The sequence below is a fragment of the Peromyscus maniculatus genome, chromosome 1, assembly GCF_049852395.1.
Source record: "Peromyscus maniculatus bairdii isolate BWxNUB_F1_BW_parent chromosome 1, HU_Pman_BW_mat_3.1, whole genome shotgun sequence".
Classification (NCBI taxonomy): Eukaryota; Metazoa; Chordata; class Mammalia; order Rodentia; family Cricetidae; genus Peromyscus; species Peromyscus maniculatus.
The window spans coordinates 169436257-169455053 of NC_134852.1; the positions used below are offsets into that span (position 1 = coordinate 169436257).

Sequence of the window (18797 nt, forward strand, 5' to 3'; positions counted from 1 at the left end):
CTCGCTCTATAGACTAGGCTGGCCTCGAACTCACAAAGATCTGCCTGCCTCTGCCTCCCAAGTGCTAGGATTAAAGGTGTGCCCACCACCACCTGGCAAGAGGGTCTATTACTACCCATTATTCTCTCTCTTTCCTTCTCTGTGTCTGTCTCTCTGTCTCTCTGTCTCTCTGTCTCTCTGTCTCTCTGTCTCTCTCTTTGTGTGTGTGTGTGTGTGTGTGTGTGTGTGTGTGTGTGTGTGTGTAGGTATGTGTAGCTTGAATGGAATTAAAGCACACTGAAGGGTAACTCTCCCCTCAAAAGCCATAGACTAACAGAAGTCCCAGGCAAGGGAAATCCCTTTTCAAGTTGTTGGTCAGGGTTGTCTAAAAGACTCTCCAGTACCGTATAGGCTATTGTTGCCTCCCAGAAATTGAAGGTTAGACCCTGTTGCTGAAGACACCATACATTTTCGACTCATGACTGGGAGGATACAATCTGGAATTGATTTGGAAGCCTCCTTCTTGAGGACTATCTATCATAGTATCAGAAGGTCTTGTGCAAGTTGCCAAGGGAGAAAAGCGACCAATAGTCCTATTCCACCATAAAGCTGAACCACAACAACAGCCAGCCCAGCCAGATATCCCCATGTGCAGTAGTGACATTATTGTCTTGGGGGTAACCAAGGGTGTAACCAGTAGCTGTCTAATTGGACTTAAGGCCTGTTCAACAGGAGGGAATTCATGCTTGGTATGGTAAACCTAGACAACTACCTGTGGCTAGAGAGGTTATAGACCCTAGAGGAGAGCCTGTTACTGTTACGTCCTGAACCAATATAATTTCTAACTACATTCTTTGTTTGTTTCTTTGTTTTCGAGACAAGGTCTCACTATGTACATCTGGCTGTCCTGGAACTTACCATGTAGCTCAGATTGACCTCAAACTCAGAGATCTACCTGCCTCTGCCTCCCAAGACCTGGGATTAAAGGCATGCACCATTATGCCTGGCTTTCTAACTACATTCTAAAGACTACCCTCACAGATAAGTGTAGCTCTCACTGCACTTCTTGGAGAAGTTTCTTTTTGCATCAGATACTGTAGAGATGTACAATTGGTCAAATGCAGAGAATAAGAAATCATGGGGTACCCAGCCCCAACTGGTACATCTATAGCACAACCCCTATACCCAAGGCTCAAGAACATTGAGAAAGAGGAGTGGGAAAAGTGTAAGAGCCAGAGGACCAGGATATCTGCTGCTATAAAGGGTCTTCCAGATGTGACAGGGAGGCTGTACCCATGAAATCTCAACAAAATGGTTGTGTAAACAAGGCCTACCTACTGACACCACCATCCAACATGTGAAAATGGACAGAGGAAATTTCACAACGTCCCACCCATATAGCAAGAACTACAGGCAATAACTTGAGAAAGAGAGAGAGAGAGACAGAATATATCAGTCTTCTCAAGGGATGAGCCCCTGATAAATTATTCAGTCCCATGTAGTTTGTCCTAAACACATGTACATAAGAACAACAGTAAATGGGCCCAGCAGAATATCTATACACACACACACACACGTGTGTGTGTGTGTGTGTGTGTGTGTGTGTGTGTGTGTGTGTGTGTGTGTATTATAGACTACATATTATATAGTAATTCTAGAAGAAGAGGTCATGGACTTGAGAGTGAATAGGAGAGGACACTGGAGGAGTTGGAGGGGGAAGAGGGAGGAGTAGAAATGTAAGTACACACTAATCAATGCATGAAACTCTAAAAGAAAATAGATCGGAAAGTATTCACCGATTTTTGAAACTGTGTCAAATGCTCTAAACTTGATTTCTTAAGGCAGGAAGCTCATGAATTATTAGTTTTGTTGATGTTTCATTCTTTGATAGGCTATATCTTGAACAGATGTTAAATCATCATGAAGAATGCATTGCTAGTTACTGTGTGTTCTTTCTCTTCTTGTGGATGAGTTTGGGAAATCCTGTAGATCACACTAAGTGAATCCTTTGGATAGGACTGGATCTCCTTTTCTTGGGAGATCATTACAAAGACAAAAGTCTGTTCAAGCCATAGAATTGTCCTTCAGTTCAAAGTTGCCTAACTTAGTTTTAAAATTTATATTAAATGTATATGTGTGTATGTGTATGTGGGATGTGCCCACTATGGAGCAAGTATGGAGGTCAGAGGACAATTTACAGGAGTTGGTTCTCTCTTTCCAACATGTGGAAAGCACCTACTGCTCCATCCACATTTCTCCTATATCTTTATAACTCTTTCTCTAATCACTTCTGTAATTCTTGTTTTCATATTTGAGACAGATCAGTCTCTCCTATAAGACCTTGAACGTAGAGTGGGTTTGAGGATCTTATCTGTAACTCAGTGCCCTGAGTAATGCTACATATGAACTGGAGTTCTCTGAAAAAAGCAGCAGCTATGTTGAAGATTCTACAAGACTGGCTGACTGATGAGGATTGTAGAATGTTGGGAATGGTATAGATCCAGAATCAAATTATTTTGGTTCATTGCCCACCTCTGTGTTGAACCTGTGACTGTCAGGTAAATTCTTTTGGAATGTGTAAACTTAACAGACCATTAACTTTTACCAACCCCAAAGCTACAATGTCATCAGGTGGTATGTGAAGCCCATGGCAGAGATTTCCTCACTGTGTGGTGACCTGTGTGGTTACCACCAATGCTTTGGAAAGAGCCTTAATTCATGACTTCCTTTTGCTCTTACTAGGAAAATATCATGAACCTGTCACATTGGAACATGGCATGTAGGGTAACCTGAATCTATGTTCTTAGGCAATGGTCATCCATATTTGTCCCCAGAATAAATGTCTCTTATGCCCTTTGAGGTGAGAGTTGAGTACATCTGTAATAACACATGTTTGTCTTAGCTTACAGAATCCACAAGGGAAGGAGTATATATATCTCACCCTCCACTTCCTCAACAATAGGCCAACCAATGGTGAACTTCACTGAAGGTGGAGACTGATTCTTTTGGTTTTCAGACAGTGGCCCCAGCCAGTGGCTCCTCAGGGCCAGGATCTCTTTGGGATTGTGAGAATATTTTTTGGTTTGTTTGCTAGTTTTCTATCAAAGATGACTAGTCTACCAGGGGCCAATATTCCATCAATCTCCCTCGCCCTGTAAAACTTTTATGCAAAGGAATTCAAATCTTTTTCTCTTCTCCACCTCGTAAAGCTTTTGCTTATGAATAGCTGCCCCATGCCTCCTCCACATGCCTCAAAATTGATGGTCCAGAGAGGCCAACACCACTTGTCTAGCCTCTTTCATTTTTTTTTCCTGCAAATTCTTTTAAAACTAGCCAACTGTGAAAGACTTGGGCAGGACCCCAGCCAATGAGGGAAAGACACAATACTCCTACATTAGGATAAAAACCTATCAGATTTCCTGCTTGGTGCGCTTGCTAGACCAGCTTGGGTCATAGCACAACCTTTTTGCAAAAAGAAATTGCCTCGGCCGTTTCCTTTTTTTTGTTCACGTGTTCCTTTGTGCAAGAGAGAGACTTCTTTTCCATCAGGATGCTTCCAGGTACCTTTGCAAATTTTCTCATGGATGCAGTCCTGGCACATTTCTGGACAGTGCTGGCAGACTCCTTCCACAGCCACATGCTTTTCAGGGCAAGTTTCCCGGCACACTCCACCATCTAGGACAAAGTCTCTTTCACAAGAGTGGCAGTTGGTAGCATTTCCTTCACATGTTCTGCAAGGGGAGCTACAGTGTTCACAAACACCATCTTTTGCATAGAAGTCCCTATGAAAAGAAGGGAGATTGCAATTAGACCAACTAGAGATGAATCTCAGCTGCTGACAAAGGGATTCAGACCAAAAGGAAAGGTTGCTGCTCTTGTCAATCAAAATGAACCCACAAGCCTCTCTGAGGGAAGGTTCTGAAAAGAATGTCTAGAAAAATAGAATGAACGGGGTGGGCATCTTCCTTGGGAACTTGGTTTGTTTAAAGCAATTGAATTTGTCTAAAACTTTGTCATTTGTCTGATTTTTTATTTACCCCCAAATTGTAATTGCCTTTTTTCTCTGTTAGAGCTTTAATTTACAATAGATAATATTTTAATTCATAAACACACACACACACACAGAGGGAGGGAGGGAGGGAGGGAGAGAGGGAGAGGGAGAGAGAGAGAGAGAGAGAGAGAGAGAGAGAGAGAGAGAGAGAGAGAGAGATATTAATAGAGATTTCAAACCAGGTTTGACTCTGGAGACAGCTTTTGGTGACTGTCATTTTGTCATTTAAGGGATCTAGGACTATATTTTTTTATATTATATTTTATTTATGTGCATTATAATATAGTATATATGTGCTCCTGTGTACACACCTGTGCATGTATGTGTAGAAGCCAATGATTGACGTTGGGGGCCTTTCTCTATCATTATTCATCTTATTTTTGAGACAAGATCTCTCTTTCTGAATCTGGGGTTCATCATTTTTGCCAAACTGGCAGGCCGGAGGGCCCTGCTAAGGAAATAAGACTGTCCAACCTGCTTAGCTGCATATAAGTTGAGCAGAGAGCTCCAGGATTCCATGTTTCATAAGTTATCACCCATCCTGTGCTGAGTTTTTGGTAATACAGCTTCCTTTGCATTGTCCTTACTCCTGTAAGTAATCTCTCATCCATACTCCTGTAAATAACCTCAAAAAACTTATTATCCCCCAAGTTGGATATTTTTGTAGTGTCATATTTTGGTCTGTCATTGGTTCCCTATCTGGAATGAATAGACAATTGTGTCTCCCCAGGAATAGTGCCCAATAAAGGATTAATGCAGTACAATAATAAAATTTTGAGACCACATCCATCTAACATATTATATTATACTGCTATAATGGCTCTATTTTATTAATTTCTCACTATGATTAATTTATAAGTTGAGCTTTATCATGGGTATAAAATAATTGATCACTCATACTTAGGGTTTGGTACTATGCAGTCTTTTTTTTTTTTTTTTTTTGCCCAGGTTTCTCTGTGTAGCCTTGGCTGTCTTAGAACTTGCTCTGTAGAACAGGCTGGCCTAGAACTCAGAGAGAGCTACCTGCCTCTGCCTCCAGAGTGCTGGGGTTAAAGGTATGCACCATGGCTGCCCCAGTACTATACAGTTTTAGGCATCCCTTGGAGTGCTCCAAAGACAAGGGCACATGACAGCTCTTCCTCCTCCTTGTTAGGGATGGGTGTAGAAAGTGATGTGCCTGGATGATGGCACTGGAAGGAGATTTGAGGAAAGGAGGGAGGGAAAGAAAGGGGGCAGTCATTCCTTAAGCTGCGTGTCACTGAGTGGGGAGGTGATGCTTGTAACTGAGGCTCTTCCGGGCTAGCCATGGAAGGCATCCAAGGAAGGAACAAGAACAAAATGGAAATAAGGGCCTTCTGGTGAGCCTGGTGTCACCAAAGTCACCAGTGTGAGGCTCCATGTAGGAGAATAGTCATTTTAGCCCAGTCATTTTGATCCAAAGTTTGTTATGTCTTATTAAGTGGTCTGTCATTCTCTTCCCTCACAGGTGAATCTTGATGGTAGGAGACTAAAGGGATTTTAAGCTAGAGGGCTGAGCAAACCATAGCAATCAATACATAAGTAGCTACCATTACTATTTATAATTAATAACTCATCTACTTGACAGTTTAGAAGAGGCTCATATCACAACTCTGTATTCATTATGCAGAAGAGAACTGAGAAAATTCAATTACTGATACAAGGTGGGAAAAGAATAGCCAGGCACAACACTAATATACTTTGGTCAATGAGGAGCCTCATGCGTGACACTCCACACCACATAGACCCTGTGTGTAGGAGGCTACAGTATTCATGTTTGTTTAAGAGCAATGTGCCACTCACCAGCTGATGAGATTGCCTAATGATGCTTTTCTAAAAACACATCCCTCATGGCTGTGACATGCAGGTCACATGACTCCTGTCACAGGAACAAGAATATGTGTGTTGACACTGGCCTTCTGTAAGTTTTGGTTGCTGTGGGCCCACAGGGAAGTCACAGTCAACAAATATCATTTATGTGGGTACTCTGACTGTACAGAGAGAGTTCTATGAAGAGGAAGGAGCTATGGAGAAGGAGCAGGAGCAGGACGTCAGAGGGAGGAGGAGGACACTTACTCTGGGCATCCGTGGTAGCACCTGCCCTCATGGAGGAACAGAAGGTTGTCCGGCTGACTCAGGCACTTTTGGCAAAGGTCAGGTCCAGAGCAAGCAGCGCAGTCCTCAGCACAGTTTTCACAGCTGCTGCTCCTAACTGAGGGCCAAGTGCCTTGGGGACAGGAAGGAACACAGGCCTGCATCCACAGGTATGTTCCTAAACACCAGGACACAAGGGCAGAGAACAGATGTCATGGTCAGTCCTGATATCACACACATTATCCTGAGGACTGACATCCACAGAGGCTTCACGTTTTTCTTTCTTTTCTTTTTTCTTTTTCTTTTTCTTTTTTCTTTTTTTTTTTTTTTTTTAGCTTTTTCAAAGTTCAGGTATTTGAACACTATTCCAGACTTGCAAAAATATTTATTTTTTTAAAAATAAAAATTTTTATTTTATTAACCCTTTAGATTTGTTTGATCTTTGGGAACGAAATTGGCCAGGGAAGACTTTGCCCAAATGTTTTTATACAGTCTGACGTCAGATACTGGTCACCACAGGGCTTCCCTTTGTCCTGTTGATCAGCCCTGTCATCTAGGCAGCCATATGGGAGCCACTCCATGGGGGTCCCCTTTCCTGTCCTGCTCCACCCACAATCAGTGATGGATAACCCTGAAATGGCAGCGAACTTTCCAGACATCTTCCACTTGAACACACGCTCCATTTCTATGAGTGCTTAATCGGAAAGGACGGTATTGTTATTCTAAAAGCCAAATGTGGGCTGGTGAGATGGTTCAGCAGGTAAAGGTGCTTGCTGCCAAACCTTAGTAACAGAATGGAAGCCCTGGGAACCACGCGGTGGAAGGAGAGAGCCACCTCCTGCAAGTTGTCCTCTGACCCCCACATGTACGCTGTGGCATATTCACACTCACACTCATAAATAAATGGATGTAATACATTTTAAAAAATTAAGAAGTTAGGGAGAGCTCAGTAAAACGTTTAACATGCCAAAGGTAAGACTATGAGTCTGAGCCCCAGAACCCACGTAAAAAGCTGGGCACAGCGGTGAGTGCTTGTAATCCCAGGACCAGGGACAGAGAAAGGAAGATCCTGTGCTCACTGGCCAGCCCACCAGCATAGCTGAATTGGTGAGCCCCAGGCCAATGAGAGACCTATCTGAAACAGAACAAAACGAAACTCCAACTTGGAAGGCCATCTTGAGGAACAACACTCAGATTTGACCTCCAGTCTCGATACTCATGTCCACACATGTGCACATGTACTGGTGTATGACACACACACACACACACACACACACACACACACACACACACACACACATACACACACACATACCGTACAAAAATGAAAAAAAAATGATACAAAAAATAGGACCAGATATGTGGTGATGCGTGATTTTAATCCCAGCACTTGGGATGCTGAGACATGCAGATAGATATCTGTGAGTTTGAGGCCAGCCTTTGCTACATAGTAAGCTCCAAGCTAACCTGAGTTATACAGTAAGATAGTTTCAATAAACAAATATATGAAGAATGTAAAATAATGATAAAATTTAAAACAATCTTAACTAAAATTCTAAAACATCTTGTTTCAGTGTCTGGGTGTAGCAGCTTACGTGCTTCCAGCCTTGATGCGACATCTGCCATCTTGAATGCATCCTGTCAGCTCTCTCTACAGTGGACCCTTACTCAGGACTTTAGCCAGAGCCCCGGGGACTTGGGGTCAGGCCTGAATACTAAGTCAAAACTGTAGAAGGGGAGGTTTCAAAGTTGTGAAAACCTTTATTACCGTGTATTGTTTTCCATTTTATTAATAACTGCTGATTTTCTCCTATTGTGTCTGATTCATAAATTCAAGTTTGTCATAGGAAGATGTGTAGGAAAAACAGTCCACAAAAAGATTTAGTTCTACTGTGGTTTCACATATTCATGGATGTTACTGGAACCCATTGTCACAGAATATAAAGGGTTGATGGTATTAATAACATTGCACATTCACACACGACTCTTCTAATGATAATTTTTGTTATTTTATTTTTATTTTTTTGGGTTTTTGAGACAGGGTTTCTCTGTGTAGCTTTTGGTGCCTGTCCTGAAATTCACTTTGTAGACCAGGCTGGCCTTGAACTCACAGAAATCCACCGGCCTCTGCCTCCCGAGTGCTGGGATTAAAGGCATGCACCACCACCAACTGGCTAATAATAATTTAAAAAAAAATGTCCTTTTTATTTTGTTTTTATTTATGTCTGCATGTGTGTCTGCGTGTAAATGTACTAGTGCAGGTAAACATAAAGGCCACAGGGATCGGATCCTCAGGAACCAGAGTTACAGGTGGTTGTGAATGCTGGAAGTGAACTCAGGTTCTCTGCAAGAGCAGTATGTGTTCTTATCCACTGCACTGGGCCATCTCTTCGGCCCCTAATGATATATATATATATTTTGTGGGAGCATAGCACTATATAGACAATCTATTGTGAGGAAGTTATCTATGCCCAGCATTTCCATAAAAAGGTAAGATTTAGGAAACGTCCTATTCTGTTACTACCCTTCCCCTCCTAGCACTAAATGCAGAATCGATGGCGAAGAAGGTGACTGTGTGTTCATCCTCACACTTCTCCTCGACCTCAACTTTACTTGTCTATAACTGTGAAGTACCCACCGATCCCAGCAAATTCTGTGGCCAAGTCAACCCAAGGCTTCACCATGCTTTTAGAGTAAGAAGCATTTCTTCGTCCCAGGAGGCCCATTTGGATTATTAGTCACCGTTTTGCTGTGTGTGTCCCCAGGAGCCTCTGTGATGGGAGGCTGTGATGGGACCAGATCAGTACTGTGCATTTGAACACAAACCTCCATCAATGTGCAGGCAAGAGGATGGAGCATGCGTTCAGATTCCATCGCCTCCCCCTCCACACTGACCTGTTGGACATGAAGTGCAGAGAGTTGCAGATCCATTGCAGGTCTTACAAGAAGAATGGCAAGGTTGATATTGCTTCGTTGCATCTGTATGGGCAAGAGACAAGTCAGATTTGGCCTTGTCCTATAGCGTCACAGTATTGGAGAAGGCCTCACCATAACTCAGCTCATCTTCTCAATTTTACACTAGCTAACTGCTGGCTACTACCCACTGCTACAGTGTAGAATTTATTCCTTCCTTTTTCTTACTCTTTCCTTGGAAACCGATTATCAAGATTTCCCGTCCACCCATTCAGTGTCAGAAAATGTATATCTTACAGGACAGTCCTAACACTATGAGCTAACAAATCATGCTGCTTTCATCAGCTCGGACCATGTAGGTGAACGTCTGTGTGTCTGTGTGTCCATATGTTCCTGTATTTGCACTCTCCCTCTGAGAGTATCTGAAGGCAAGCATTTCCAGGAAGCCACTTCAGAAAACTCCTGGGACAGTTTTCCATACACACAGGGCAGCCTCATCCCCCGCCACTCGGTACTCATGGAGATCTTTGCAGCATGCCGCCCCCAGGAGAGTCTAGCTCCTGTGGTCCTAATGACCCTGATCCCTTCCCCTCTGCCTTCTTCCTTTCTTTCTTGACCCTCTTCTCCAAGGAGTCTGGAAGATGGCTCTCTGCTCACACCTGCCGTCAGATCCCAGCTGTGCAGCTTACGGGTAGGGTAACCATGGATACAGTAATTAAAGTCTCAGAGTCCTGCTCTCCACATCTCTAGAATGACAGAAAATGGTTCCTCCCATGTAGAACTGTGAAGCTCAGCGAGAGAGGGTGTGTCCTGCTTAATGCTGATAGTGTGTGAAGTGCTTAATACAGTGCTCGGTGAGACAGTGTGTGAAGTACTTAACACAGTGCTCAGTGAGACAGTGTGTGAAGTGCTTAACACAGTGCTCGGTGAGACAGTGCATGTGAAGTGCTTAGCACGGGGACTTAGTAACAGATCTCCACCCTCTCCCTTTCTTTCCCTCAATCATTCTTCCACCCTATTTCTGAGGCCACTTTAATTTCTCTGTTTTCTTAATCCAGACTGGGACAGGGACCGGGGGGATGGCCTGGTTTCTATGGTGTCTCTTAGGATTAGTTATAAAGCTACTGAGCCTTGTTGGGGACGAGACTAGGGTGGAGTGCAGATAGGTATCGAGATATGATTGGTGTGCACACAAGTGTGCAATATGCACATGTGATGTACACAGCAGCATGCACACACACACACACAGACACAGACAGACAGACAGACAGACACACACACACACACACACACACACACACACACAATGCATGTAGTCTGATGGCTGACCAAGCTGCCACACGGATCGGCAACAGCAGTTGTCACAAAGGTCCACAGACCTCTTCTGCCCCTGTGGTCTTTCCACCTGGAGACAGCACTTGACCATAAGAAGCGGCAGGAGGAAGGCAGCCGCATCCTGCGGTGCTCAGAGTGACATTCATCCGTGGGCCCTGCAAAACTATGTTGTCTGGCCACAAGCTGATTCTGTGGACTTTCTCATTTTATATTAAAGTGTCTTATTTACAAAGATATGAGTTTTTTAGTATATTTGTGAAATGCGATGGATATCCACACTAGTATATGTGTAATTATATATATTTAACATTCTGGCCATTTTGCTGTTTTACTGCATAAACTTGATATAAAATTCGGCAATGTCCCCTTATGGCCAGCAGAGGGAGCTCTGACCAAGCAGTTCACGGTAATTAAGCAACAGCTGCATCCAGTAGATTAGCCACAGACACAGCGAGTAAATCTTTACCTCGGTCATGGTTCCCATTTTTACCCTACTCCAGAAATTCTAACCTTACTAACATTGATGAAAAAGAGAGGGAAAAAGGAAAGGAAAAGAAATCTCTTCAATCAAGAAAGTGGTACCCACTAGTCACAGGCAACTGTAGAAAACCAAGGTCCTTCTTATTCTCACATTGAATAATTAATAGTCATCTGGTTCTATATCTGCACATTGACTCTATTCACACTGCTTACCACTATGTATTGTGGGTTTTGTTTTTATCTGTGTGTTATGGCTTTTATTTTAAACAAAAACAAAAACAAAAACAAAACAAAACAAAACAAAACAAAAAAACCTGGATCCTGTTATGTAGCCCAGGCTGGCCTTGAGCTTGTGTGCCTCCCACCCCAGCCTCCTAAGTATGTGGGTTACAGACATGCTCCATAGTGCTTGGCTTGCCTTTCTTTTTTAAAACTCATCTTTTGGAGAGCAGGCTTTGCTGATAAGTTAGGAACCTCCCCGTTCCTTTTGACAGCTCTATAGTATTTTAACTCTCTGGATGCATCACTCCCATCTCTTTTATCATAGCCATTTAGCTTTCCAGTCTTTGCTATTTTCAAACGACACCGCAGTGACCAGGAAGGCATATGTTGCTTCTTTAGCCCATTAAAGATTTGCAGGGATAGAGCCTGGAGCTGGAGCCCAGGGGCTCCTGGTTGCTAGGCAGCGCCCTATTGCTGAGCTCCCAGTCCAGCCATCTGGCTCTTTTGATGGTCTTTCCCAGTCACAGCCCTCCGTGCATCGAGAATGGCCTTAGATGTAACGGGAACCTCTGCCGTTGGATCGCACAGATCCCCCGTGTCCACTGATTTCTTATGGTCCTCCTCTCTCCTCTGTCATGACTTCCGTATCCCCATTGTCCTGGCCTTCTGGCTGCTGGGCTTGCTTTCTGCAGAGTGGAGATGGCTGTGGGGCGGTGACCTTTTCCTCCCTAGTTCCCTGTTACCTCTTTTGGTTTGAATTGTCCACCTTCGTTGCTCCTGCAGCGGGCTCTTCACCAAAGATGGGCTTTCAGGGGGCACAGCTTCTTTTTATTAAAAAAAATAAAGTGTTTGTTTTAATGACAGAAGGACCCGAAAGAAGATAAGCTTCACCAATGCCCCCACCTCCCAGAAATACGTGCCGTGTATTCACTGGCACACAAATCCACCCAGAGATGTGGAAGGTGTAAGGACTTGTGAAATGGAATCATTCACACCTTCTGCATGTAGGACGCTGGGCCTGCATGTGCCGTTCAATGCTATAAATATTATAGATGTTTCCTTTTGTCATAGCCTTTGGAGGCATCTTTTAAAATGTTTTGAGTATGTATTTGTATGAATATTTCATTTTTTTGGTTACAGTTGTGATTGCTTGGATCCACTTATCTGTTGTGGTTCTTATTATAAGGAGGCTTCATGCACATCTTTGAGGGAATGCGCTTGTTGCCGGTCAAGACTCTGGCTCTGAGGCGTCCTGGCTGGTCTGTTAATGCCTGCTTTCTGAGACTCCTTTTTTCCCCTAGACCAATACTATTCTTCAGAGCCCCTCACCCTCCCCAATTATTTCCTTTTGTGATCCAGAGAACACTGCTGTATAAGTGAACTGGTGTTTCGATCCAGTCAAAGGGTCAGGAAACAGGACTCTTAATGTTCTGTGGGGTGTAAACAGTTCCTCAGGCCCAAGATGACGTAGGTGGTGGTCTCATGCTCTCATTTTACAGACGAGGGAGCTAAGGCCCGGAGAGTAAGAACACACTCAGGGTTACACTGCAGTGAGCAGCCGGGTCAGGATTTGAATGCGGGGCTCACTGTTTCTGGAGTCACTGCTCTTACTGTGGCTATTTTTTACTGTTAACCTGTCTGCAGTGCTGGGCTCCAACCCAGGGCCTCACGCACAGGAGGCAACTGTTCTACCATTCAGCCACACTGGAAGTTTCCAGGTGGGCCTAGCATGAAAGCCCACTTGCTCTGGAGAGGTTCTTGAGCAATTAATTTCATTTTTCAAGTCATCTGAGAGAGGTCAAAGTGGCACTCTGCTGGTGGGACAATGCTGAGTTGTAGCGTTGTCAGTTTCTGTGGTGTGAACATTTCTGCCATAGCTGAATTCGGGCTGTCAATGGCTTGGCAATGCACAGTTCCTGGGTATTTAGCAGTCAGCGCAAGCCAGTACAACTGGTCCCTTTGTAGCACTGTGCCAAGGTTTGGTTACCCCACAGGGGCATGTGCTTTTTGTACTCAGCTTTCCTATTGGTTAAGTCACTAAAAATGCCACCATCCTTCCTATATGAGGCAACTGTACACATAGATGGCTAAATCCCTTCTAGGAATCAGGTATCCGTGGGATCTTCAAAGTCATCTGCAGCTGCTATTACACAACATTTATCTCTCCATGAAGAGGTTGACTTTCCTCGCACAAATTCACGGACTCCAGTATTTCCCAGAGCTTGGGAATTAAGATCAAAAGAGCAGCTAGCGGTGAGCTGTTAGGATGTGGTCAAAGATAAAACGTTTGTTCACCAGGCTGTGCTTTGTAGATTAGTCCTTCGTTGCTATCTGTAATTAGAGGCAGCTATGATCTGGTTCTAATCAATGAGGGAAATGGGTGGGCTGGGGGACTCTCAGCCATGTTTGCAGGAACTTTCCGAGACTACCGGAGGGAAAAATGCTTCAGAAGAGCAGAAAGCTTTAACAGTGACAGGGAAACCGTTTCCATTCCCAGGTCTGGTAAAGCTGTCTCTGGAAGTTGATGTCCTGCTGCTCCTGGACATTTGAACAGTGCTACATGCAGGTCACCTACTCAGTAAGTATTCCTGTCGTTTAGGAACACTGGCCTAAGTAATCTTCACAGTGTTAGTGAGTGAGGCCAAGGGCCTCCCTGTGACTTTTTTGGTGGCTAGAAAGCATAATAGAGCTGCCATCCTTGAGACTCAAGGGTCTTGGCTGCAGGACTTGTCTGGCAGGCATTGGTGTGTGGTGATCTCTCCACCCTCGGACTCTGGGGAGAGGGGAACTCACTCCCGCTAGTTGACAAAGAACGATGTCTCTCTCTTCGCTGCTTTCACTGTGGTCCTGATTAGCCACAGTGCTCAGAAAAAAGCTGAGTGAACCCAGTGTCACTCCGTCTCAAGGTGACTTCCCCACGCACACATAGACCTCTGCTCACTATCTGGGCCTGACCTTTGGATCTGAACATGATTGCAGTGCATCTGTTGGAAGAAGCGTGGGAGAAGGAGAGGGCTAAAGTTCAGGCCATCCTAGTATTCTACCTGCTCTGAATCTGTTTTTTTAAAAAGCCCAAACGACAGGACTGAAGACCTGGCTGCTACCACCTAGGCAGCTACGTTCTCTTGTAAACACCCTGTGATTTGTTCGAGGCTTCCTCAAGACTGACCCAGGATGACTGAAATCTGGTCCTCATCATCCGAGAGGTGTGGCTAATTAGTGCTTGCTCTCTGGAACGCTCCCCTGTCCGGTTACACTCCTGACCTTGTTTTCAGGGGAAGCAGGCAGAAAAGAAGTAAGCATTGGGGTCAACCTTCCCACACTTAGCGGATGCATTTCCCACTTACTGGCCCTCGGTGCTCTTGGCTGTGCAGGGAAGGTGTGCTGGGGCTTTACCTTGCTTGGTGAGCAAAGATCCCCCCTCTCTGCCATGCTTTGCCTGTCTTATTTCATAGATCACAGAAATGGAAAGTGGAGCTGTGTCATCGACTTTATTGCCTTTGTCCAGCCACGGGAAACATCCTTATCTGCTCCCAAACTCCCTTCTTAGTGTGAGGCCCCCCAAACGAAATAAAACCTTTTTCTTTTCAAAAACATTGCATCGTGATCACAGGGAGCTGGGGTGGGGGTGGGGGGAGAGTGGAAGGTTGGGTGTGGTGCCCCGACAAGGGGGAGCAATCAAAGTCTGATTTTTGCTTGCAAAATGTGTAGTCCAGTTGAAGAGACATGGAATCATTTGGGGAATCGAAACGGCTCTGACTCTTGGCTCCCTGCATCTTTTCATCATCTGGACGCCAGATAAAATACAGATGTTCAGGGCAAGAAGCACAGCACCAGACTGTTTCCTTCTTGGCTTGTACTACCTCTTAAAGCCCGAATGCCAGACCAACTCGTTTTCAGCATTTTGGTTCAGCTATAATTCACAGAAGATATCCCAGCCTGGATTGAGTAACTTTCTTAGCCCCGGGTCGGAAAGAGCCTGGGGTGCTCTGGCCTTTGGTTGTTGTCTTAGGAAAAATCAGATGTGCGCAGAAGTGTCACAGTGGACAGCAGCTACGGCACTCTTCCTCTGAAACCAATAGGGGACCTTCCTCCTTGTCTTGGTGTGCTTCCCTACAGCGGCCACTGTCTCTGTACTGAGTGGACCCTTGCCCTGAAATTCGAAAGCACCTTTATTTGTCACAGTGTAGCTGAATGTGAGTTAGACCCCTACCCCTATACAAAGGACTTGGCTTTTTAACCTTCTCAGACATGGAGATGTCCTAGAAAGACTGCAAAGACCTTGAAGAAAGCCCATAGCGGGGCTGCAAAGGTGGAGAGGCCAAGTCTAAAGATGCAGAGAGGAGTGAATAGCTGCAGCTCCTGCCGGTCCCAGCTCCCACATTTCTTCTTCCTCCCTCACACCTCCTTGAAGACCAAGGTTGGCTGCAGGGTGCAGTACCCCTCCCCATTCAATCGCCCATGCTGGGGATCAAATCCAGGGCCCCATGCACACTCGGCAAGTACCGTACCACCGAGTTGTGTTCCCCCCACCCCAGCCAGGGAGGGCCGCTTTCCAAAGGCCGGTGCCAGCTCTCCAGCAAGCTTAGCATCAGTTCCAAGGTGTCAGGGTCACCGAAAAGGCCGCCCCGGGGTTGAAGGTTTCCTTTACTGTAGAGATACGTGCGCATGATAGAAGCTGTTTGGAAGCCTTGGAGAAGACAGGAGTTAGGCCAGACCCCAGGTCATCCTTCCGTAGTCCTGGGTCTCTTCTGCCTCTAGATCAGTCCTGTCTTGCCCTCTGCTTTGCCCTTGCTGGCCACATGCCTCCTTCAGCTCCCTATCTTTGAGTTCCACAAGCTCCCTGAGACTTGGGAGTCTTGGAACAAATGCGATTCTCCTTCAGAATACATTTCTCAGAAACAGGGCTGAAGAGGGAGGCAGGCAGAGGAGGTATTGGGCCTCCCTCTGTCAGGTACGTACCGTTCCAGAACCTGCCTTCCCCTCCTTGGGGCCTGGTGGGCCAGATACATGCCCCGCGCCACAGCTGCAGACCTTCTTGACAGCGGCTGCATTGGTGGTTGCCCGGGCCAGTGCAAGTCTCACAGGCCCGGTGGCAAGGCTCACACTCTCCCAACTCTTGGTCTCCATAGAAGCCAGGGCCGCAGTCCTGCACACAGCTGCCACCTGTGGAAGATCAGGGGAAAAGCATGAAGGAAGGACTCTGGTCAGCTGGGCTTCTGGAGCTATGCAAGGGCCTATCAGGACATTTTTTTTTTTTTTTTTTGCATGTGTGCAAACCAAGATGACTTTAGGTTATTTTAATCAAAGACTATGTTCTAATAAGTGCAATATGTTTTTTTTTTCTTTTTAACTTACATATGAGCTTGTCATCAGTCAAGGGCAAGGAGCTTGGAATAAGGATTTTAATACCTCCAAGATTTAATAAACTACACCTAAAATGAGCCTATCAAAACAACTATTAGGCACACCCTCTAAATCCTATCGCTCGGGAGGCAGAGGCAGGAGGGTTTCTGGGAGATTGTGAGGCCAGGATTGCATAGACAGACCCTGTCTCAGCAAGAGAGAAGAGGGGGAACTATTGAGGGGTTGGGAGATGGCTCAGGCAGCAAAGTGGTTGCCTTGCAAGTGTGAGGACCTGAGTTTGGATCCTTAAAACTTACATTTAAGTTGGGCACCACGGGTATGGTGGGGCCCCCTGAAATCCTAGTGATGGAAAGATGGGAGACGGAGACAGGCAGATCCTTGGAAGTTCATTGGCCAGTTAATCTAGTCTACACATCAAAGTTCCAGGCCAGTGGGAGTGCCTGTCTCAAACAAAAGATGGAGGCACCCTGAGGTTGTCCTCTGACCTCCACAAACACGCCACACACGTGTTCATGCACAAGTGTACACATACACAGAGGGGTGGGGACAGAGAGGGAGAAAACACATGAGCCACCGACTGAGTATTGTCTGTAGTATTCTCCACTCTCGACGTTCAAGATCAATGGGCTATCCAGTTTCCAGTTGGAAGACTCATAGCAGAATTCTGCCCCAACTATCTATTTCCAATAAAGTCAATGAGTTGACCAAAACCCAAGACAAAGGATCTCGTTCAATTATACAGTGTACATGAATCTGTACCTTTTTTTTTTTTGGAAAACATGAGGTTTTCACCTCAAGAAAAGGGCCCTGGCCCTGAACAGAATAGCCCAGGTGACTTCAGTTCTCAAACATTTATTTTCAGCTCTCACCATATCAGTACCCACTTATCCTACTCGACATCAACTTGGAGACACTTGAGATGAGTTAGTGAAATGTGAACTACGCTTCAATACTAAATGCAGAAGGAAGTAGTTCAGGCTAATGTTTATTTTCAAACCACATTAAAATTCTTCCGTGGACCATAGGCACCAGCACACAAAGACCCTGAAATCCATCCCAGGAGTATTCCCATTGCCGCGATGCCCTGCTGGGACCCCACAGCCTTTTCTTCCCTGGGGTGGGGTCACCACTGTCCAGCTTACCCGAGAGGAAGGAGCCCTCCTCACACCAATAGCATTCATGCTGGTCACAGCTGCCACAGTTAGTGCCACAGGCCCTGCATTCCCATTCTGTACTGAAGGTCTTCTCAGGACAGACTTTATAACAATGCTGCTCGAACCTAGGGAAGATGATGCCATGTTTCTGTGAGACTGGCTGGTATTGTGCTGGGAATCACTACTATTTTATCTTCTCACGCTCATTTATCTGCAGCATGGTGAACAGGCAATTGGTTGTCGAGGGCAGAAACCTGCACTTGATCTGGCCTGCCCAACCAAACCAAGTCATTAGCTACCTCCTCTGGACCTAGGAGGATCTCTTTATCAGGGGAGCCAGGAGGAGGCTGGGGAGGAGAGGGCCACCGAGACTGATTTACTTAGTGCTGGTTTATCAGTTCCTTCAAATCTGTGCACAAATCCCACAGGGAAGCCATTGCTTACTGTTACTGTCTACATATAGGAAACAATGTTCAAGCCTCGTGTCCAACATCTCCTTAATGGTAGGACCAAGAAAAGTTTGTTGGGACAGATAGTTTATGCAGTTCTCTTAGAAAGTCAGAGATGGGGGCCTGGAGAGATGGCTCAGTAGTTAAGAGCACTTTACTGCTCTTCCAGAGGTCGTGAGTTCAATTCCCAACAACCACATGGCGGCTCACAACCATCTGTAATAGGATCTGTCTGCCTCTTATTCTGTGAGTGAAGACAGAGCACATATATGCATGAATAAATAAATCCAAAAACCAAGGAATATGTAGTCTTAAAAAAAAGTCAGAGATGGCTCAGTGTTGAGTTCAAGCAGCTCACCAGAATGTCTGTGGCCAGATCATTAACAGCAGGGAAGTGTCTTGACATGAGCACATGCAGACACACACCTATGCACATCCACATATGGATTCTTGCACAGATGATCCGCTATGCTCACCATACAGCAAAATAATGTAACTCACTTGGAGGGACAGTGGAGTGAGGCTGACTCTTGCCCTTTGGTGAATTTCCACATCTCAGTAAGACATCAGGGGAAATGTTTGCATCCATTCTTAACAGCTATATTGTACAGCATTTCCACTATTCAATGGTGCTGAATAGTCTGAAATGTTGTAAATGTGTATTTCTTGAAGATGTCATCTCCTGCGGTGTCTTATTGCTATAGGGCAGGCTATTTCAGCCTATTTCTTTCTCAG

General features: G+C 45.2%; 1 protein-coding gene across 3 annotated transcripts in view; it reads right to left on the reverse strand.

Annotated features, from left to right (window-relative positions):
* Positions 1–18797, reverse strand: part of Pcsk5 (proprotein convertase subtilisin/kexin type 5) — a 434887-nt gene that overhangs the window by 25060 nt on the left and 391030 nt on the right. The window contains exons 26-31 of one of the 3 annotated variants that reach the window (XM_076560919.1): positions 17602–17738; positions 16055–16258; positions 11836–11913; positions 9038–9121; positions 6125–6320; positions 3544–3761 (exon numbers count right to left, since the gene is read on the reverse strand). In XM_076560919.1, coding sequence (XP_076417034.1) covers positions 3544–3761; positions 6125–6320; positions 9038–9121; positions 11836–11913; positions 16055–16258; positions 17602–17738 — 917 coding nt within the window. Of the gene's footprint in view, positions 1–3543; positions 3762–6124; positions 6321–9037; positions 9122–11835; positions 11917–16054; positions 16259–17601; positions 17739–18797 lie in introns of all 3 variants that reach the window. The other 2 variants (XM_006995970.4, XM_076560923.1) reach the window with 2 other exon arrangements.